At 49.7% G+C, this 22,586-nt stretch overlaps 4 protein-coding genes across 4 annotated transcripts; 2 read left to right on the forward strand and 2 right to left on the reverse strand.

Annotated features, from left to right (window-relative positions):
• Positions 1–5,123: 5,123 nt before the first annotated feature.
• Positions 5,124–5,396, forward strand: N7489_004797 (uncharacterized protein; the record flags this gene model as incomplete). Its single annotated transcript, XM_056710549.1, has 1 exon — positions 5,124–5,396. The coding sequence occupies one exon, from the start codon at positions 5,124–5,126 to the stop codon at positions 5,394–5,396; it is 273 nt and encodes a 90-aa protein (XP_056568970.1).
• A 70-nt stretch (positions 5,397–5,466) lies between these two features.
• N7489_004798 (ribonuclease H family protein) lies at positions 5,467–6,213 on the reverse strand (the record flags this gene model as incomplete). The annotated part of the gene is made up of 1 exon (XM_056710550.1): positions 5,467–6,213. The coding sequence occupies one exon, from the start codon at positions 6,211–6,213 to the stop codon at positions 5,467–5,469; it is 747 nt and encodes a 248-aa protein (XP_056568971.1).
• A 6,418-nt stretch (positions 6,214–12,631) lies between these two features.
• N7489_004799 (uncharacterized protein) lies at positions 12,632–13,618 on the reverse strand (the record flags this gene model as incomplete). The annotated part of the gene is made up of 1 exon (XM_056710551.1): positions 12,632–13,618. The coding sequence occupies one exon, from the start codon at positions 13,616–13,618 to the stop codon at positions 12,632–12,634; it is 987 nt and encodes a 328-aa protein (XP_056568972.1).
• Positions 13,619–16,963: 3,345 nt separating this feature from the next.
• Positions 16,964–17,461, forward strand: N7489_004800 (uncharacterized protein; the record flags this gene model as incomplete). The annotated part of the gene is made up of 1 exon (XM_056710552.1): positions 16,964–17,461. One exon carries the CDS (start codon positions 16,964–16,966, stop codon positions 17,459–17,461), a length of 498 nt encoding a protein of 165 aa, XP_056568973.1.
• Between the last annotated feature and the right edge of the window lie 5,125 nt (positions 17,462–22,586).

The raw sequence follows: 22,586 nt of genomic DNA on the forward strand, positions 1-22,586 counted from the left end.
TTCCACCATGGTATTCGACACATTCCCCCAAGTCCCAACCCTTGCGAAGTGCGAGATAACTAGGCATTTCTATGCACGGCCCGCGCGTCATGCCAAGTTAAGTGTGCACTAGCAATCCGATGAGAAATGGCAACCGACCAACATGCAGAGATTAATTTAACTACGAATGACCTTTCACTTTCCTGTTTGACTTACGGTTTAGATGAGACGCCACTCTCTTTCTTGTCCACTCTCTTTCTTGTCTCAAGCTCAGGAACTGTGCGTGTTTTAGAACCGTCTTCCCATTTCGTGTGCCAAGAAGAAACTGCATCCCTTGCGTCTTTCTGCCAACTAGCTCCGTCCTGGCTCCACTGAGATAAATCCGTGTCTCCTTGACCACCGTTTAGACATGGTGAAAGAAGAAACTTAACCAGCATGTTTAGCGCAAAATCATTTCAAAATCAAGCGTAGCAGCCAGTAGCTTTTGGCTAAGGTCTAATGGTATCCAGCACTTGCAAAGAAGAAACGGCCGTGTTGTACTTTTGGACGATCAGGACTTCATTTCTTGCTAAGCTTGCTCCGAAAACATTATCGCCTTTGGGGGATGTCTCTAGTTGTACAGACGATGCGCAAGCATACTGGACTACACAGTACAAATCATCTGCAATGGTGGAACTAATGAAAGGCTTAAAGTACTCGTTTACATATAGTGGTTCGCGATTATAGCCCCTCGGCTCGGGCGAGATAGCTTTGGTGTGCAGAACCTAGGCAAGCATTGATAAAATCCAAAGACAATAATACAATGACCAAGCTATACATGACTCGCACTGGCACCAGCTTGGCATTGGGTCAACCAGGCCTTTTCCAGTGACCCTCCACCAGCGTCGATGATGAATGAGAGTGTTCATATCCAGTAATATTTTCAGTCGGTGAAACAATCGTATCCACAACTCAAGACCAACACGGATTCATGCCTTGCTCTGGTGTACATGGTCGGATGTCAAAATACAGTTTGAGTCGCATCACTGCTGCCGACGCAGGGATCGCCCGGTCTTCTGGCCCTCTGTAGATTTGTTTGTACCTTGTCTGATCACCTTCTGCACCTCAGTCTCGACGATTGCTAATCGACCAAAGAAGTCGGCCAGGTCGTTGCGAACGTTTTCATTCCAGGCGACTTGGTCATGCGATGAACGCTCAATAGACCTGCGGAGACGGTTAGTGCTTTACATTCTCACTCAGTATCGACCACAACTGACCCCATTCGGTTATCTAGTCTGGATATTGTTAGCAGGCCAATTCTAAATTATGTCCGTGTGGGATTGTACTTACTCCGTCAGGCATTCAAGAGCAACCGTATTGCTGTCTCCGGATAGCTGAGTTTGCCGCCTATTTCCAAGTCCGTTTCATGTCCAAACACAGTTCTCCGCTGTAGTGCAGCTTCTTGCTCACTCTCATCAGCTGCGTCACTATTTTCCTGGTCGCCGGAGTCGTTTCTCCTCTGAGAAGGTGACTCGTCCCTTGTTGTATCCCCTGTAGCGTGCTGGACACACTGCCGGTATCCTCAGACTCTAAGGACGACAAAGACAATGCACGTTGCAATCTGCTTCGAAAGTCTGGTCGTCGAAGAGGGCGCGAGACTTTCCGAGTTCCGCCCATGCCTGCGTCTGAGTTACGCTGAGGTGACGAGTCTTCCCACTTCTGGTTGAGTGTGATAGGAGAAAGCACTCCGGCTCTATAGCAAGTTGTATCGCGGGACTAGAATTAAGTGTTGTGCTTGCTCACGATAACGGGTATTGCAAGCGCACGCATTTTTCACCCATGCATTCTGATTCTGCACGTAGATATCTATTCGATTACTGCATGGCTCACTAAGAGTCGGACATGTTTCAACGAACTGGTGAAACCATGTGATATTGTCAACAAGTGCACGGTGGCTGTTCAACGTTGTTGATTCTCAGCGAAACACAGTACATCGAAAGTTGAAGGCTTTTGGTCTTCAGGAACTTGGGCTGGGGCGAGTCGTGAGAGTCGGGTACCAGTTCACCAAGCTGAGCCATGGCTCATAAACGCAATCGCCATTTTTATGTACAACACTATGATCTTTTAAACTCAACAGCTCTCCATCTCCGAATTCACTTTCTGCTGTTTCATTCAACCGTTCTTACCACTTCTGTGACTTGCCCGAGCATTACCATGTCCCCACGTAGCGCATGCGGCTGGCCAGAATGAGAAGAGAAAAATCTTCTCCCTTGGCTGGATGCCCATGGGGACCTGTCGTGGAAAGCCCTCTCCGACGCATATTATGAAGAATATCAGGTGGATCGAAGCGTTGAGTCTTTACGAGGGAAAAGGTACCATATTCTGCGGAAGCAGCGTCGCACTGGCGCCAAAGTTCCCGGGCGTTCAGGCAAACAAAAGCCCCCAGGCGACATGCGGCGCTCGCTGGTCGATAGCGGTTCACGGTCGACTCTGCCAGACAATACCTCTGCCCAAAGGAACATTGATAAATGGTTCCAAACAATTCTAGCGGCCGACCCTAGCCAGCCTGGCGACAGCGATAAACCAGCTCAAACGACACGCTCAGAAAAACGTACGAAATACTTTCATTCTTCCTATATTAGACGCTGACATTTTGCCACAGGCCGCGTGACGCCAGAACCGCTTCCGTACCCTCCTAAAAGAACACGATCGTCGTCCTGGATGTGGGACTATGTACATAGTGTCTGTGCCGCCAGGGAATTGAGATACCGGCGAACAGAACGTCCATTCACTAGCAGCATGTCATCGGCTGGAGCGCTACATTGCTATGTCGAAGGAATAGTGGCCAACTATTTCGATGAGATAGTCCTGGTGTATGTTATTACCATAAAGCCGTTATTACTCAATAATGAGTCCTCGGCATGAGAGATATCGGCATTATTGTATATCACTCCATGAATTTCTTATAGGAAGGAGCAATCACCCTTATTTGGAAATACAACAATAGTGAGGAAATTCCAAGGTCAAAGGCGAACATTCGAGCACGATTGTGCTGTCTCGTAACAGGCCCGCCTACACAGTTTCATCCTTGTCATTCTAAACCAGAGGCATGTGCCATGCGGTCTGCAGAATACTGCGGACAGTGTATAAGGATTCACGGGACTATGAGTGTTCCCATAGGGAGATAGGAGAGGTTAGGAAGGGGTCTCTGGGACTGAAAGTATCTGGATCCTTGTTAGCCCAAGGAAATATGTCCGATTGGATTTAATTGGATCGGTGGTCAAAGGCGGAGTGATCTTTGAAGTGAAGCGTCCGATCTGCTTTTGACCGACGCCCTAGTGACAAGGAAATCAAGTTTGACACAGACCACGGAACCACGAGCGGGAGTGCCGATCAGTAGCGGAACCGCAAATCATTTCGAGAGTTCGTTTGGACGAACCATGGAAATGCTCGCTCGGTGAGAGAATGCGGTTGAGATGAAGAATCAAGCCTGGGTTTCTGCCCACTTTCTTTCTGGGCTGCTCGTGATTAAGCCTTGCAGCCCAAAAGAAAAGAGAACTAGAGCAGAATCACCACAATCTCCGTTGGCTGGTATGTAGGATAAATTTACTATAATAAGGCCAATATTTTATTAGACAGCTTCTCTAAATTCAGCATCATGATCCAGATGTGCAGATCGATTGAAATAAAGTTTAGGGCCGCAGGAGGGCCGGTCCACATCGACTCATGTCCGGGAGCCAATGGGTTTTAGCAAAACCGGAGACATTTTATTTAAGCTCATGTGGTCTGCCCATAATTGGCATAGATCTTTACAAGCCATGTGCTAGAGATATTGAAATAGCGGTAGACTTGGAGCAGATGGAGAGGAAGTGTTGTTATGGCTCAAGAAAGTGTATAATCATCAAGGGAAAGCTTGGTGCAGGAGATGATACATAGCTTCTAGAACGTTCTACAGACCAGATAGGCAAAGTTCAGCTTGCCACTTGACAGGGGAACTTACTTTCTCGTGACTGCGACCAGGAGGACGCAACCACGGATCGGTTTGTAGCCTACCATTCTGTCGCCAAAGTCTGTGATATTCCAAATACTCAAATGCGCCAGCAGTACCTCCTAAGCCAAAAAGCCTCGATTCATCGGACACTGACGGCCGTCAACTTTGGGATTGTGGATCGTGTCTGGGTTTGCAAATCCTTCTAATCTCTCTCCGGGCCACAAACAGAACCTCCTTGATCTACTGTCCCGTGGGTCGTCGCTGAGATCTGCATCGCAGAACCCTACCTGCGTCTGTCTAAATTCACGCGTGGTGTTTGATTGGCCCGCCCGATCCTATTTGTGTCCAGGTTCTCATCAGTGTGCGATAGCAGCGTTGCAATCTTGCGAGGGGTGACGATCACGACAACCTAGCTCGTGAGCCTTGGTTGCATCAGTTCACATGGTTGTCCTGGAAACTAGACCCAGTTTCTTGTCTGAGCTTTTCAAAGGGTCTGGTCCAGTTTTGGCTATCAAGCCCTCCCAAAGAAATAAAATCTTCATCCTGAGTTTAAAAGTATGCCGGTGCCTATGCGCCCAGGGAGTAGAGATCTTAGTAAAGGCAACATTAGTTGGCTGCGAGCAGAAAGGAAATAAATAAAACTCAGCGGCGCGAGCCTAGAGATGAACAGGATTGATTCTAGTGAGACCAAAGGGTCCTCCGGCCAACCGCAGGTACAGCTCAGCGTTTCCGTCGGCCACAAAGTCTCCAACCCATCATTTCGGCATCTGTCGAAGCGCTTTAACCCTCATGAAAGAAACGGTGACCGTGGTTGAAACGGGGAGACGTAGAATGCAAGCGCGCTGGGCGATTTAATTGCAAGTTCGAAGATATGAACGAATCTTACTTTTGCGGCATTAGTTTTTTCTCAACAATCGATGAAGGTGGCTCACCACACTCAACGCACAATTTTGAGAGGACTTATTCCAGGTCGAGACTTGACTCTGTAGGCCACAAAGACTCCAAACACCCCTTCAACGTCGTTCAAATCGTTTCAACACCTATCAACGAGAGTGATTCTAGTAAGTAAGTAAGTAGTAAGTAAGTAAATTTCATTCGCGGATCTCTCAGGCGGTGAAGCCCGATTTGCCGGCAGGGCACTACGTGATAGCCGGGACAACTATATCACATGACGATGGCTGTTTACTCCGTTGTTATCGACGATCCCCTCCGACGCCCCTTTGTTACGCATTTCACCTACCTGGGTCATGGCAACCCAGAATTCACCAGGGCTGCTCAGGCTTGGCAGAGCCATGAACAATCCAGCGGCGTACAGAAGGCGTACTCTCTCCAAGGAAACAGGGCAAACTTGCCATCCCCGTCTTCAGTTGATCGCTTTCATCCCTGCGGGACCGAGGCCCGTACTGTCCAGCAACTCGCACGGCAAGCCGTGGAGGTGATCCAGTGACGCAGGGGGGTACTCACTGTAGTTCTGGGGGCCCGAAATGGGGCAAGCGAGAGGATCTATAATCCCAGGGTCACGAGTCTACTTTGTTAGTGACTCGGTAGGTGGTCGGCAGGCTCCTAAATTGGCCGAGGAGCTTAGTTTGCATCAGAAAGTTGCCTGCTTTGACTGCTAATGTTGGCTTTGAGAGCCATTCTTTCCACGGGTCGTGGCCCCCTCGGTCAAGACCAAGAATTCGGTGACGGAGTTCTGTAAAATGGGGGCAAGAGAAGAGGATGTGCTGTGTGTTCATGGTGCCTTGGTCACATGTGCAACGCGATGGGTTGCGTAGTGGGTTATTTTCCAGGGCCTGTTCCCTCCACTGCGGCAGGGCAGCGAGGTAAGCGGGGAGACCAATCTTACCAGTCTGCATCTGCACCAGCACTGAGCTGGCTGCGCGTCTCAGAGACTCATGTATCGCGAAGATCGCTTTCGTCGGTTCAGGGAAAAGTGCGCGGAGGTGAGCACCGCTGTTGTTTGACGCCCACTCCTCCTTCCACCGCTCCGCAGCGAGTTCGCGGAGCTTAGTGCGGCAGCCGGAAAGGAGGATGACCGCTTCGGCGGGCCCATATGTGCTTGCTGCGAGCTTCGCTAGGATGTCTGCACGCTCGTTCCCACGTACTCCCATGTGACCAGGGATCCAGTGGATTCGGACGCGCCAGGCCGCTAGTCGTAAGTTCTCTATCTGGATGGCGATGTTGCGGAGAATCTGCTGTCCGGAGCTGCGTCGCGGGTGAGCACATGCTTGGATGGCGGCCTGGTTGTCCGTGAAAATGGTCATTGTGCGGGCGGGAGCTCTCGAAGTAGCGACAAGCTCTCTCACCAGGTCATCTTTAATCTGGCTGAGTGCGAGTAGGATACCCTTTAGTTCAGCCGCGTACACCGTATCCTGGTCGTTGAGCCTGGCGGTTGCGTTCCCTTTGGATGTGACCGCCGAAGCACCGACACGAGAGTGATTCTCGCTAGCATCTGCGCAACTGGTTCCATTGCAGAGACGTAGCCGGAAAAATATAAAAGGAGCTGGATTCCCAGTCCAAAAAAATCAGGACTTCGGTCCTCACACTCCGATGTGTCATGGTGTCCCTCTCTTCCCTGCGGGCTTAAGAGTCTCCGTGACCACGGCTGTCGCTGCCACGAGCCCCGCGAGGGTAAAAAGGTGCTTCGTAGGATAGGTCTGCGTCAACAACAACCCTCGCAGGGAGGTGCTGCGAAAACAAGACTACCCCGCAGGATAGGTCTGCGTCAACAACAATCCTCGCAGGGGGGTGCTGCGTCAACAAGACTACCTCGCAGGATAGGTCTGCGTCAACAATATGCCTCGCAGGGGGGATGCTGCGAAACCAAGGACGTCAGAGCTTCCGTGACCACGGCTGTCGCTGCCACGAGCCCAGCGATGTAAGAATTACGCTCTCTCGTTGCCCTGAACCCCGCGAGCGTAAAAATGTGCTTCGCAGGACGAGTTCTGCGACAACAAACGTGCTTTGCAGGGAATTGCTGCGTTAACAAGGCCTCTAGCGACGTGCAGGCACCTCTTCGTGGCGTTAGGGACCAGTATTCGATTGTTCCAAGAGTATTCGGAGAAACAAAGACCTGCGCAACATCTTCAACATCTGTTCATTGTTCCGAAGGGCCATCATTGGATACATAGAAGGTTCCTAGTTAGATCTTTGCCAATTCAATAGCCAAAATCATAAAATGACAACTGAAGCGGCTTCATTATCAAAGGACGTATTTTCCATTCCTTTCCCTTGCTAGCTTGCGATCCAATAGCTTCCTCGCTACGATAGAAATTGGCATCTTTCATTCAGATGTAGGCAAACAGAGATGAGAGTGCTGTCTTGGAATGCTTGTTGTATTGAACTGTTAGTGTTGATGTGAGTGTTGATGTGAGTGTTGATGTGAGTGTTGATGTGAGTGTTGATGTGAGTGTTGATGTGAGTGTTGATGTGAGTGTTGATGTGAGTGTTGATGTGAGTGTTGATGTGAGTGTTGATGTGAGTGTTGATGTGAGTGTTGATGTGAGTGTTGATGTGAGTGTTGATGTGAGTGTTGATGTGAGTGTTGATGTGAGTGTTGATGTGAGTGTTGATGTGAGTGTTGATGTGAGTGTTGATGTGAGTGTTGATGTGAGTGTTGATGTGAGTGGTGATGTGAGTGGTGATGTGAGTGGTGATGTGAGTGGTGGGTGAAGTGAGTCGTGGTGAATGGTCGGGCGGTGAAGGAGATGGTCAACGTCTAGTTATGCCACCCTCAGATTATGTAAGTTTCCTGAATAGGGGGTTCAACTTCAACTTCTGGATTTATCGGTTATTTACGTCTGTCACTGTCACCTACCGCCATAACCACTGGTATGGTAGGTAATCGATCCTAATAACGGTGTATCCTGTTATATAATTTATTAGATATATTGCTTTTATTATAAATTTATTGGTGAGACTAGTAGACAGTATAATGTGAGTGGAATTGTATATATATTTACCCACATTGTAGTCGCATCGCTATTTCTATTTATTTTAAATCACACTCTCAAGCCTCATTCAGACCAGACTCAACAGTCCACCGCTTTGACAAGCTTGGTTCAATCCATCTCGTCCGTTATATATCCTTCTACCCAACTAATCCGAATACGTAGTATTGTGGGACCTGTACGTGGCTAAAACATTGTAAAGTAAATGCGTGCGTGAAGGGCTTGTTAACAAGCGGCCCATGGGCCAACCAACGCCATGCCCGCCCATAGGCAGGTGGAAGTAACTCACTGCGAACCCATGGTCCTCGTGGGCCGTGCCGAGGTCGATCAATATCCCCAGACATAGCACGGAGGTTTTCTTGTCATCTCATCCACATGATAGCTGTATCAATTTGTATTGATTCTATCTCGCAAGCCATCTCTAGTGTCATACTGATCACTTGGTGGATTTGCATACAGCCCCTAGTTCGATTGAGCTGGTCGAATGCAAACACCAGACTGCCCTCCGTTGGTTCAACTATGAATAGGCAATACATACGCTCAAGATCAGACCTACCAGGTGTAGAAGCATTTGATGAGGAGCCGCTCGAAATACCATTTGTTGGCTCAACTAAACATCGTGATGCGATAGACTCTGCCTTGCGTAGTCGAAGTCAGAGCTTCAGTCGGCGATTGCAAGTCACTCAAGCCTACTCTACTGTAGGATGGCTATATCCTAGAACCATCCCGAGTGTGAAAGCGGATTCGCAACAAAGAAAATCAAGTTATCGAGAGTTTCCTTTGGCCCAAGAATATCCGATCAGCTCCTACATTTGGGAGTCGCCGCAACATTGTAAGTAATCCCCCCGTTGGTAACTACAATTTATATCGCCAGCTGTCGCCCATGTATCAATATCCACTACTGCGCTCAAACCGCCGGTCGTTGCTTTCTGGGGCGTAGTACCCGGTTCATGCGATCAAGCATGCTCTGCTGCCGAGAGAACGCAGCAGGATGGCTCTGGGTGGTGTTGTTACAGACTAAAACTCATCTTCACAAAGGATCTGCTTGAACAGTGATATGCCAAATGTCGTCCAGGGCGCGGGTGAGTTTGACAAATATATACTTAATGCTGAAAGGATAGTCGACGCATGGGTGTACAGAATCCGACGAGTCCCTGGCAGGAGCTGCTTGCGAGCGATAGGTTAAAAAATGACATCAATGGACAGAGACACGCGGCCAGCTTGACTGACCTGCAGTTTCAGTGACATCCAAAGCATATGCGACTTTCTGGATATTTTTTGGGTCTTGAAAGAGAAATGGGTGCTTGGGATCCAAATCTACCAAGCACATGTTCCAAGGAGACATTCCTGACTCCGACTTGATGCAGCTTCGTACATTCCCGCTTGGTTCGTTTCCCCTCGTTCGTATATGTCGAACACCTGAGCAATGCGGAGTAGGATCAGACGGGACAGTATCGGTCGGTATTTTTGGCTCTTTAGTTGGCTCGGGTGTGCCTCGGTATAAACGGCCTTGTCTTCTCGGTTCGTAGCTGGTATGACCAAAATTAGCCTGTAGGTCAGAAACGAAGGGAGTTTTGCCTCACCTTCTTGCACGCGGCTTTGGACTAACAACATGGCCAACAGCGTAGGTAGGGCTTCCCTGCCATTAAGCAAGACGAGACATCGGCATTTCTCGGCGCCTGTCGGATAATCAGGCTTGAAAAGACGCCAGATGCCATCCGAGAACAACGCGGGGCCACCCATTGGACGCCACTAATCCAATTCACGAGGGCTATGCTTTCACGGTGTTCGAATGCCGAAAGACACACGGTGGTATAAGCCCATTGGAATTTGGGGGATGTATCGCGTAGACGCATTAGCACATAACCTGAGGTACAGAGTCGACTGAGAGATTGTGGCAGAAGAAAACACATCTCGGGCCGGCAAGGGACTCTGGCAAACTCCTGTTTGGACTCTGGGAATCCATATGTTGAACCTGGGAAACCCAAAAGCATTTCTAGGAACTGTCTATCCCCTGGGAAATACAATTTAGCTCCTGGGGCTTTTACCAATCTCCAGGAAAATGAAAATCTACTCCTGGGATCTTTGCTCTACGTTCCTGACAGAATACAGACTGGCTCTGGGAACACATTGGTTAGATCTGGGACCTGTTGCGCTCCTAGGACCCTACCTCTGGACCCTAGAGTCAATATCTTGCCTTCTGGGGTCGCGGAAAGCTCTCACAAGACACCTTCGCCAGACATGCGCACAAATATGAGACATTGGACCACCCCCAGAAGGCTTGGCTATAGCCCCGGGAACCACTTATGATTCTAGGAATTAATAACGCTGTCAACAGGAACATGACTTTGGCACCTCGAAGTGGAGGTACAGGCCCCCAGAAGCTCCGTTGGGCTTCCTGGGGTCTATTTGACTCCTAGAAGCTGCTTATATGCTCCCAGAAACCGCACTAAAGTTTCCGGGAGCGAGAGAACTCCCAGGGCCAAGACATGCGTTCCCGGGGCCGATAGAGCTGCCAACGGGGGACGTAACTGATTTTGTGAAAGTGGGAATGGGGAGTTTTCCTGGGGCTATGTGATTCCTGGGCGGCTCACATGTTCCAGAGTCAGTTTTTGAAGACTTGACGGCCATCAAGGTTGATGGCTATTTATGCAGAGCACATCGTCAACCATCACCTGTCTTTACATCAAGCCACTCAGAATACTGCTCCAATGTTGGCCAATATCGGCCGGCTAGTCAGATCAAGCGATGACCATGCTTTGATTCCAATTAGGAAATTCAATATCTAATCTCAGCAACTGCAATATAATCCATTCCTTCTCATGACCGTCCCCGTCGCACCTCTCTAATATTTTGGACTCCACCTCCCTCATTCTTCGATAATCATCGTGATATTTTGTATTTGCGATTGTTTTTATTCGTAAACCTCGCGGCCTCTTCGCCACAGCCCTATCATATTAGGCGGTTGGAACCGTCTCTTTGACTGTTTTGTAGCTCGGTCCGTGTTCTCTGCTAGTGACCCCGTAAGCCGCATACGGCAAAACGCACGAGGGACATAATGATCACTAGAGATCCGAAAGCGGCCTGGCCAACGGATCCATAATACATAATCTTGTAATATGGAATATGGCTCCTGTCAAAAAACTCGAAGGATGCCTGAAAACCGTGGACGCGGCTGGCAATCCAGCCCCCTAAGGAGAGCACGATCATGCTCACGACGGTTTGAAAGCAACCGTAGTAAAACCGAGCGACGCAGTTCTCTTGTAGCCACTTTGGGTAGATCACAAGGACAAATCCGAAGATGGAAAACAGGGCTGAGATGAGGGCCGCAATCACCATGCCATCAACGACGTTGTCCATGAGGTTTTGGAATGTGATGTCCAAAATAGAGTCGCTCGGCGTCACGAGGTCGGATTTAGCACGGTCTCGCAGGAGGACCGCAAAGTGTACAGTGGCCGAGCTGAGACTGGAAAGGGCTAGCCAAGTGACGGTAAGGGAAACAATGACAAGACGCATCCGAATCATGGCCGCGGAAGTATTCAGAGACATTGTGTCCGCAGATTTTCCGAATGCAGGAAGGTGAGGCAGGTCTCATTCAAGGAAGCAGTGAACAAAAGTAAAGAACAGCAGCAGAATGATGAAGCAGGTCAATCTCGGAGCTGGGTGAATTTATATGTGCTATGCGCTCTTCACACAAATGCTGCCTTAACAAAGAATGGCCCAGTTCATAGTGAGCTGTGCCAGGTGCCTTTTTCATGCATTGTTGCCACAGTGGCAATCATTACAGGCGTTTTCTCGGTAAGAATGTTTTAAATAGAAGCACTATTTCTATCCTTGGGATCGACGGCCACGGAAAGAGTCTCCGATGCTTGGTAGTACATAAAGCCGCTCTAGGAATCATCCCGTGTATTTCTAGGATCTACTGTCCGGTGAAACGGGGCCATCATCATCTCCAAGAGGATGGATTGTGCATAGCATATCTCGAGCCAAATAGTGAGCCTATGAAAATATCCGATACAGACAGAGTTTGCCTTGGTCTTGTGGCGATACCTCACTTTGCTATACTTGAGGAACATATCTTCGCAGCTGATCGACCAACTACCGCACATTCCACAGAAAGGCAAACCCCCTCTTTTCTGTAGTTTCTGTTGAGCTTACTGTATTTTTTTCCAACTATCTTAGGATCTGATTCCAACCATAAAGCGACCCTTACTCTTCGGTGAACCAACGCGGCCGACTAAAAATCGATTTTTGAACTGTGAAATTTAACCAAATCCCGCTAGCGTGTAGTTGACTAACATAGATCAAGTAGATATTTTCAATGGGCGTAGAACACATACGCTGTTCGTGTTAAGTGGTTTTCATGTCCAACGTTGATGTAAACATACACATCAACTTTCTGACGCCAATCACCACGTGTACATCGCCGAATGTGGTTATTTGAGAGTACCCAGCGAATGCATCAGCACGATACTACCAAGCTATCGTGGGCAAGGCCAAAGGCCTATACGTAGCGAACCACGGAGCACGGCAAAGCACAAAATACTACAGCACATCCATCCATTTTGCCTCACACAACCAGCGCTATTTCGAACGCGGCATCCACAGGGGTCGCAGCACAGAGTTTCGAGTACCAAGGAAACCCGAGAGGAATGTATTTGGTCTGTTGAAGTATGATGGTACATGTAGAACAAAGTGAAAGAGCAGAATGTCCTGTTACAGAATCAAAGTTCTAGATCTCCACTATGTATTGTTGCCCAGACCCGGTGCAGACATAATTGATTTGCGTCCCATTGCCATCGAAAACTATTGTCTTTCCTGTTCCTCCCACGGAGTCGAAACTCATACCCAAGGCCGTTCCGTTCCTCTGCCATTCCCTGCCGTAATCAATAATTGTATCCACTATGGCTCTCCTTTCCCTTGCGTCCAACATCACCTTCTCAACGCTCATCGGGACACTTTCGCCTCGCTTCTCGAACCACGCATCTAACGCCTTGAGCCCGGTCCACGCGTCTTCCGAGTCACCCACAGAAAACCCGATCGTATCTAGGTACGTTCTGAACAGCTTTGAAGCCGCGCGCACTTGCATACCCAGTCTCTGCTTCGCAATCCGCTGCACCTGGAAAAGCAAAACTATAATGTCGTTCCTGAACATGGGGTCGAGATTTCTTTGATTTCGATGCTTGAGAATCGCATTCGCAAATGACCATCCCACGTAGTAATACACCGCGGCGTCCTGTCCGCTGCTGTCATCGGTGCGCTCGAGACATCCATAGGACAGAATCAACAACATCCACGCCGCATCGCAGACTGTCGGTGAGTCTTCCCGCTGGGCTTGGGCACCAGTTTCCGACACAGGGTAGGTAGGAGGCTCGGACTCGGGGCGGTCCTCCTGAAGACCATCAGGGAGGACAACAGGCTCAGTATGATTTATCGAATAGCGTGTGGTATATAAGGTGTTGCGAAGAGCTGGATATTTGGGGAAGATGACAAGAGCTAGATATTGGGGGGAGTCATCTTCTTTTATATTATAGAATATTGCCTCCACTTTAGGCTCCCAGACTCTGCCTTGCGGATCCGTGCGCAAGCTGACCGCCTTTGGTGGAGGAGACCGTAGCCCCCAAAGGACCATAGGATCTCCTTGGTCCCTCATAAGGGCCCCTGAAAATCCGGAGGCTTCAGGGAGTACTCCAGCTCCTAGGAACTCATTTTCGAGCATCAGGAACTAAGATTTGTTATATTGCGTTGAGGAGTCCAGATCCTTTCCATCTATTGCTGACTAGGATTTTTGTTTTGAAAACGAGATTTACCTCCCGTAATGCGTGAGTTAGGAGCCGTAGAAAGAATCACATGGTTGCTTTCCAAGTAACCGACTCCCGTTTTGTAGGAACCTAGACCGTTCCTGGACTGCTTATGATAATTTCATACCGCTAGGAACCAACGTCATCCTAGGGTTCGATTTCAAATATTGCCACAATATGTGTCTTCTGTTACGTGTACTGCACTTTCAAACTAGTCGAAAAGTCTCTTCCAGATCTCGGCTTTCTATTCAAGTTATCCACCAGGCCATCGCGAGTATACACGAGTATACCGGGGCTCAACTGTTGCCTTGGGTTTCAAACATTCCGTTGAAGGACATCTGCATCTATCATGGACGAGGCCAAGGCCACAGTGCTCCTGGAAGCGCAAACAAGATTCCGCCGGTCGTCCTTTTGACTGCGTTTTTCGCGCGGCTGAATCATGACGCGATAACAACCACAAGATATCGGAAATGCATCTCCCTTCCGCATGTTGCTATCGTGACCAACTCCAATCTGACAGCCAGATCGCTCCCGGGAATGCGCTTCAAATCAATTCGTCGTCCGGGCAACACTTGGACACGGCAACTGAATTGAAACATCGTTGATTCGATCGCCTTGATCTACGTACCGTGATTGAGGCAACAAATCCACATTAGCAGTCCTCCTGGGAGCCGGCGCTGATACTGGTAACCCGTGAAGAACTTGATAGTGGATATATCCTTTATGGTGGCCATCAAACATTTAAAAGCTCATGATTGTCCTATGGCGGATGCTATTATACCCTTCTTTTGCTCCAATAACTCGGCGGTGCGCCACTAGCGGGGCCAAGAAATCATCATGGATCATAAGCTGTCACAGGTATCAAAGAGGTCCAATACCCCAGGCACAGGAGAATACAATGCACTTACATGGCAAACTGGTATCGTTATCTTAGTTCCCCTTCTCGAGGAATCCTTCGGCTGACGATCTATTTCATGGAGGCAATGAATCGGCTGAAAACTTCCGTCGGGTTGTTGACCAGTTTGTCCACGGGAATCGCGGCCACACAAGCCAGGTTTTACAGCCGTCCGTTGACCAGTCCACTGGCTCTGTATCTACAGAGGTAGCCACTTCTGTTGCTAGCTGGAGGGACTATATGATGCCTCAAAGCGCCATATGTTAATCGGCTCATGACTGCTGGTCCTTATAACTCGACCGTTTGGCGGTCATTCTGTTTCTAAAGGGAGTGGTTTTATTGGGGTTGCCTCACAATGCCCGTAGCCTCACGTGATATCTACGCCGACATTACTGAGGGCGTCTTCCTCATACAACTGCCTCACGAGAGCCAGTTGCTTGCCTCTGCGGGTAGCTCGTCATCTCTCACGCAGTCAAGTCTTGATTTTGTCCCTCCCGCCTTCCCTCTGTACATAGAATCCACTACAATACAGACATATTGCCTCCCTCCAAGGGAGCGCGAACGGGTCCTACCTGACGCTGCGGTCCACGGGGGTGACTTAGGAGCAAATTGACCATTACCGGGCGTTTGTTTTGAAGGCGAGATGGAGCGGCGTAGACCCTTTCCTAATTTGGATGTCCAAGTTCAGGCCCTTTTGTCCGAGAAGCCCTTTGACAACATCTACAGACCCATAGGATACTGCTTGGTGACGGGGTAGCTTGGCCTCCTCTGATGATTGGGTACCAAGAAACACCTGGGCCATCGGATCGTTTGAAAAAATCATTTCCATCATGGGCCTATTGAAGCGACATGCACAGTCCCATGGCGAGTGGCCTGAATCATCCTGTAGATCAGGGTCGCCGCCACTTGAAAGTAACAGATGCACGAACCCTATTCTTCCTGCGAAGACTGCTAAGTGGAGCGCCGTTCAGCCGTGTTTGTGCTTGACGTCCACTCCGACGTTGGGTTGTTCTAGAACGCGCTTGACGGTGGAAAAAGTTCCGTAGTGGAGGGCATACCACAGGGCGCTCTCCCGTGCTTGATTTTGAATGTTGATGTCTAGGTCTCCACGGCTGGCCATCAATATCAATAATCTCAAGGGGGCCACCGAGAGACCCGCTTGCAAAGGCACTTGCGAGAATCGTGGTGATTGATAAACGCATTTTCCTTATCTTGAAACGATTGTAGCAGCTTGAAGTTCGAAGATGTCTTGTGTACTGTGTCTCGTGTCCTATATTTATTTCCCGATTGAGTTGGTCTTCTGCGTAGTCAAGCAAAACGAGTAGGGTAACAGAGGCTTTTATAGAATTATCCCGAAATTTGTGGGAGGCTTCAGATTGCCTATAGGGTTGGAAGATATTAAAGAAAAAGCGTCAGTCGTCTGACCAAAGTTGCGGTGCATCGGAGGTCATTACTTTAGTGCAGTTGCTTATTGAGGCCGACTTTGCAGTCAAGAGCGCGTTATATTAGTTGAGGCCATCCACAGTAAGGTGAGGCTTCACCGATATTTCTTGGCATGTCATGGCTAGAATATGCGGGCAACCTTTTCAGATCTGATGAGCTCTTGAATTCCGAGGTAAATCTTCTCAATGTCTCACTAGCTCACACCTCACAAGCCCCCCACCAAGGTCAACAACTTGTACTGTAAAGCCTTATTCCGTGTTGTCGTAGACGAAGAAGCCCACTGGGGTTGGGTATACATGGTGGACCGCTGCGGCGTAGAATGCCATCATCGAAGATGAAATGCCGTGTCTACAATATCGCGAGGCGCGAAGATGCACCATCCTTTAGTTCATTACGATAGAAACGCGCTATTGGCTATCGAGAACGCAGGTATTCATTTACGAGGCGTATCAGACCGCGTGTGATCGGCGGCCTTGTTTTCGGAAGTAGACCCAGCCTTGGACCCCACAACACTGTGTTGAACGGAACAATTCATCTTTGTGAGGCACTACAGCACGCTTCAGGTGAGTTGCCTCGCATTTTTTTGATATTCTTTTCGTCTCTTCCACCAAACTATCCGCTGCGTATTGACTGTTGTGATAGCCGCAATTTGCGAAGACCCATGAAACAGGTACCGATACAGCAGAAATTCCCTTCAACCTTACTCATGTACTTCTAACTAGTACTAACTGTATCACTAAAATGAAGTACAGCCCACCAGGACGCACATAGATGGCAAGAAGCTTATTCGTATTCTATACCCTGGGAGCTATCGGACTTGTCTCCCACCATTACTATATAATCTATGAGCCCCCAGCTTGGTCATGGGCCCAAAACACCCTTCTTGCGATTCTCAGTTTCGGCTCTTTTGAAGCGTCTGAATACTATGCCCCCTCAAACCACCACCATCATAGATGGAGAATTCGAGCGCCTTAAAAGCATACAGATGAACGCGCTGGACAAGAATGTTATGGCATTCCTCGAAGCAACTCACAAGTCGGTCCAGGCCAAGGGCATATGCAACCCAAGGGGCCCTTTTGAGAGGTCTCTCATTCATTATGCCGCTATGGGGGACTGTACTGAGCTTCTCTTGCAACTTTTGGAGACAGAAGCGCCAATAGAGGATCGCGATCAGAGCAAACGTACGCCTCTCTCCTGGGCTGCTGAATACGGCTCTTACAATGTGACGAAGATCCTGGTCAAAAACGGAGCCCAGGTCAACTCTCTGGACGATATGTACACGTCGCCCCTGACGTGGCTGAAATACGCAGGGCACCCTGACTGTAAAAGCATCCCAGCCACCAAAAGATTTCTTAAAAACAATGGCGCAACCACAAGAGGGTCCAAAAGGGCCTGGATTTTGCAGAAGCTTGGACGTCTCTGAGTGTGTGATAGGGAACCCTCAAGAACCTTTCCCGACCTGGTCCTTGTTCATCGCCTGTATTTGACTGCACTTGTTAGTGCGACCTTGGGGTGTATATACTGTCATTTATACTGTCATTTCGGAAGGCCGTGGTGGCTTGTTACGAAAGAATCTATGCTTTCTTTCCTTGTATTTTAGCACTAATATACGTACCCAATAAACTCTCATCAATGGCGATGGCGCTTTTACCCCTGTTTCTGTATTAGTTGGCATATCCCTTAGGACAGAAATAGAACACTGAATTTCCCTACGGTCATCGTCGCATTGGTGGGTTGAGGCGAGGCCGACTTTCTGTAACAATGATTAGGCCTACAGATTATTCACATATTACCGATGGCTGATTGGCTTTGTAGGCTCACGAAGCATGAGAAGATACAGAGGGATTTAGCAAGATTCAGTCCAAAGAAATGACGATCAATAAACTCAACGTCTATGTATAGCCACTTGCAAGGACTGAAACCACATAGCAGCGATATGAGCAGCAAGTTACCTCGAAACAAGTATTTTGAACTCTCTATATGGTTATTTATTCCTACTAAAAGGTCTCTCTAACTGCTAAAGACAGGCACGTTGCCGTAATTGTACAACGGAAACCGGAATTCAACGTTCAGTACCGCGGAATACATGCGAGAACGACCCGTCTTGGACATACTGCATTTGGTATCGCTAATCACGGCGAAGCTGTGCTACTTGTTAAGAAGCTCCTGAGAAACGTAGTCGCAAGAGCCTTTATCATCAGCGGGATCACGGGTTTTTGGCCGATTCGGTTTGGACATTGATAGTACCGAAAGGGCGTTCATTTCTGCGAATATTAATAATCGTAAACTTGGTAATTCCAATTTGTTCGGCCATCTGAGACGTGTTAAAGGATTGGTTTTGTATCATAAAGCTTTGGAGTGGGGAGTCTTCTGCCTGATGTTGGCTACGGAAATTTAGCAGACAGGCGAGTGGTGGCAGAGGAAGCTTGCCTCAACATGGGATGAGGTGTACACCAACGTATAGCACTTTCCTGTAAAATAAATCCATAGTGTCTAAATGCTATATAGTAAGATACAACTACCGATTTCTGACGGTTCAGAAATCGGTAGGAAGGCGGGGTCTTTGTCACCTATCCAATCAGAATTAACGGCACTCAGATATATTTTCCGGGAATCAAGTCACAAGAGTGCGGAGGTATACCTGATTTCGAATATTACTGTATTCCTTAAAGGATTTCGAGCGCGTCTGTATCTCATTTTTGGAAGAGTGTAGGCGGTTGCACCAGTTTCGGAACGTACTGTATTGAAGCGAATCGAGCGTATCTCGAACAAAGTAACGCGATTTACACCTGACGCGCGACATTGATCGAGCGAAAATGTCGGGACGGGCCGAGACGCGAACCCCTGAACCGCCCGACCGCAACGAACACGAAAATTCTCCGCCGCGATTATTGAGACCGAGACGCTCCACCAGGCCGCCTAACAATTATGCACAGGAGCAAGAACTCGATATCGAGCAAAGCAACCCGCGTTCACAACGGAAGAAGAAGACCCAGAGCAAGCCAGTAGCCCAACGTGAAGTGATAGCATCGGAATCATCAACAGAGAGCGAGGATCCGAACGCCTCGGAACTGTTAAAGGAACTCGTCAAACTCAGGAAGGAGATCAGACGGCGAGACGAATTGCACAAGGAAGAACTTCAGAAAGTCAAAGAAGAATTTACCGCCGCCCTCGCAGAAGTTCGACACGAGCTACAAAGCCTGACAGATAGCCCTCTTACACCGCAACCCCTTTCCGAACCATGCGCCCAGAACGGCCACGATGAGATCCTTCGCGAAATCCAATCCTTACGCGTTGCAATCAGTCCTGCAGACCCCGCCACGGGATCTCCGTCCTATGCAGATGTTGCCCGCACTCCCCCAACCAGCTACCCGAGCAACATACGAACGCTCTCATGGTCGAACACGATACCGACCACCTTCACCGACACGTTGTATTGCACGATAGACACCTCGAGGATGGTCAACAATGAAAATGAAAAGATGCCCGCAGGTCCGATCCGGGCGGCGGTTGAAACAGAGATCCGGACGATGGAAGAGCATACGCACTGGCGCTGTCGCGCCGTCACGGTGGATCCGAAAAACACCCACCGGAACCGAATAGCATGTCGCGATGAAGCCGAACACCAGCTGGTCAAGCAAGTGGCAGAAGCGAAGATCGGTGGAGGAGCCCGGGTGCTGCGTGACGAGCTGTACCCAATCAAAGTCGACAGCGTCAACAAGGCTGTAGTTTTGGACGAAAAAGATGAGATCCGAGCTGGAGCCACAGCGGCCTTCAGCGAGGAGAACGAAGTTACCGTTGCTAAGATCGCGTGGCTCAGCAGAAAGGAAAGCGCAAAGGCCTACGGGTCGATGGTCGTTTACCTAACCAGAGGCACTGATGCGCGGAGACTCCTGGCCGACGGGTTCTTCCACGCCGGGGGAGAATCCGGCGTGACTAGCACCTTTCAACATCGCCCACGACCGACGCAATGTTACAATTGCCAAGAGATTGGACATAAAGCATTCCAGTGTAAGAACGTCCAGAACTGTGCAAGATGCGCCGCGGAGGGCCATCGCCACAGCGACTGCAACCAAACGGTTCTAAAGTGCGTTCCGTGTGGAGGCCCGCATGAATCGTATAGCAAGAACTGCCGGAAGCTCTACCCGTCACGTCATGAGTAAAACCTTCCGTATAATCCAACTGAACGTGAGAAAACAGGGCGTGGTGCATGACAGCTTGATGAATGACGAACAAACTCGAGACGCAGCGGTGGTAGCGATTCAAGAACCCCAAGCGAGGAGAATACACGGCAGGCTCTTGACGACCCCCATGGGACATCACAAGTGGACGAAGATGGTTCCTTCCACCTGGAGGGAAGGCAGATGGGCGATCCGGTGCATGCTTTGGGTCAATAAAGATATAGAAGCGGAGCAAGTGGCTATAGAATCCCCGGATCTGACGGCGGCGGTCATCCGGCTCCCCGAGCGACTGATTTTTATGGCATCTGTTTACGTCGAGGGGGGAGATGCCTCGGCGTTGGACGACACGTGCGATCACCTGAGAAGGGCAGTTGCAAAGGTGCGGCGAGACACGGGCGCTGTGGTGGAGGTCGTGGTTGTGGGAGACTTCAACCGCCATGATCAACTCTGGGGAGGAGACGAGGTGTCCCTGAAAAGACAGGGCGAAGCGGACCCAATCATTGACCTCATGAATGAGTTTGCTCTTAGCAGCTTACTCAAACGAGGTACAAAGACATGGCACGGTGGTGGACAGAGCGGGGACTGCGAGTCGACCATCGACCTCGCCCTGGCCTCTGATAATTTGACAGACTCAATGATCAAGTGTGCGATACATGGGACAGAGCACGGCTCGGATCACCGTGCTATTGAGACTGTGTTCGATGCACCGTGGTCAGCCCCGAAGCATCAGGAACGACTTCTGCTGAAGAACGCGCCATGGAAAGAGATCAATGCCATAATCGCGAGTGCTCTGACCGCCACTCCGTCGGGAGGCACGGTGCAGCAAAAGACTGACCGACTCATGACGGCGGTCAGCGAGGCGGTGCATGCTTTGACTCCAAAGGCAAAACCGTCACCACGCGCGAAACGATGGTGGACAGCCGACTTAACACAGCTACGCCATATATACACATACTGGCGAAATCATGCTCGCTCGGATCGCCGGGCGGGACGAAAAGTACCGCACCTGGAAAAGACAGCCCAAAGTGCGGCGAAACAATACCACGATGCCATCCGTAAACAAAAGAAGAAGCACTGGAATGAGTTCCTCGCAGACAACGACAACATATGGAAAGCAGCGAAGTATCTGAAGTCCGGGGAGGATGCGGCATTTGGGAAATTACCGCAGCTCGTCAGAGCAGATGGGACTACCACCGCTGACCATATGGAGCAAGCAGAGGAGTTGCTTTCGAAATTCTTCCCACCCCTGCCGGACAACATTGACGATGAAGGGACCAGACTACAAAGAGAGCCAGTGGAGATGCCGGCCATCACCCTGGAGGAGGTAGAACGACAGCTTCTTGCAGCGAAATCGTGGAAGGCGCCGGGAGAGGACGGCCTGCCGGCGATAGTTTGGAAGATGACATGGCCCACGGTCAAGTACAGGGTCCTTGAACTATTCCAGGCGTCGCTGGCAGAAGGCTCGTTGCCAAGACAGTGGAGACACGCGAAGATCATACCGCTCAAAAAACCGAATAAAGCAAATTACACCATTGCAAAAGCATGGAGACCGATCTCACTCCTAGCGACACTGGGCAAGATACTGGAATCAGTAGTTGCAGAAAGGATCTCACACGCGGTGGAAACCCACGGCTTGCTCCCGACCAGCCACTTTGGAGCCCGGAAACAGCGGTCCGCCGAGCAAGCACTCTTGCTCTTGCAAGAACAGATCTACACGGCGTGGCGGGGCCGACGGGTATTGAGCCTGATCAGCTTCGATGTCAAAGGAGCCTACAACGGAGTGTGCAAAGAACGATTGCTCCAAAGGATGAAAGCACGAGGCATACCGGAGGGTCTGCTCCGGTGGGTTGAGGCGTTCTGCTCGGAACGAACGGCGAACATCCAGATCAATGGGCAATTGTCGGAGGTCCAAAGCCTGCCACAGGCTGGGCTACCGCAGGGCTCGCCCCTGTCCCCGATCCTATTTCTCTTCTTCAACGCAGACCTCGTGCAAAGACAGATCGGCAGCCAGGGAGGAGCAGTCGCTTTTGTGGACGATTTCACCGCATGGGTGACCGGGTCAACCGCGCAGAGTAACCGGGAAGGAATTGAAGCAATTATCAATGAAGCGCTCGACTGGGAAAGGAGAAGCGGAGCGACCTTTGAAGCTGAAAAGACAGCTATCATACACTTTGCTCCCAAGACACGTAAATCGGACCACGATCCGTTTACCATCAAGGGACAGACGGTTGTACCCCAAGACCACGTCAAGATCCTCGGCTTATTGATGGACACGAGACTCAAGTACAAGGAATATATTGCGAGGGCCGCTTCCAAGGGCCTGGAAGCAGCGATGGAGCTTCGGCGACTTCGGGGCCTAACCCCAGC

This window comes from Penicillium chrysogenum (genome assembly GCF_028827035.1).
Source record: "Penicillium chrysogenum strain IBT 35668 chromosome Unknown utg000002l_segment0_segment0, whole genome shotgun sequence".
NCBI lineage: Eukaryota > Fungi > Ascomycota > Eurotiomycetes > Eurotiales > Aspergillaceae > Penicillium > Penicillium chrysogenum.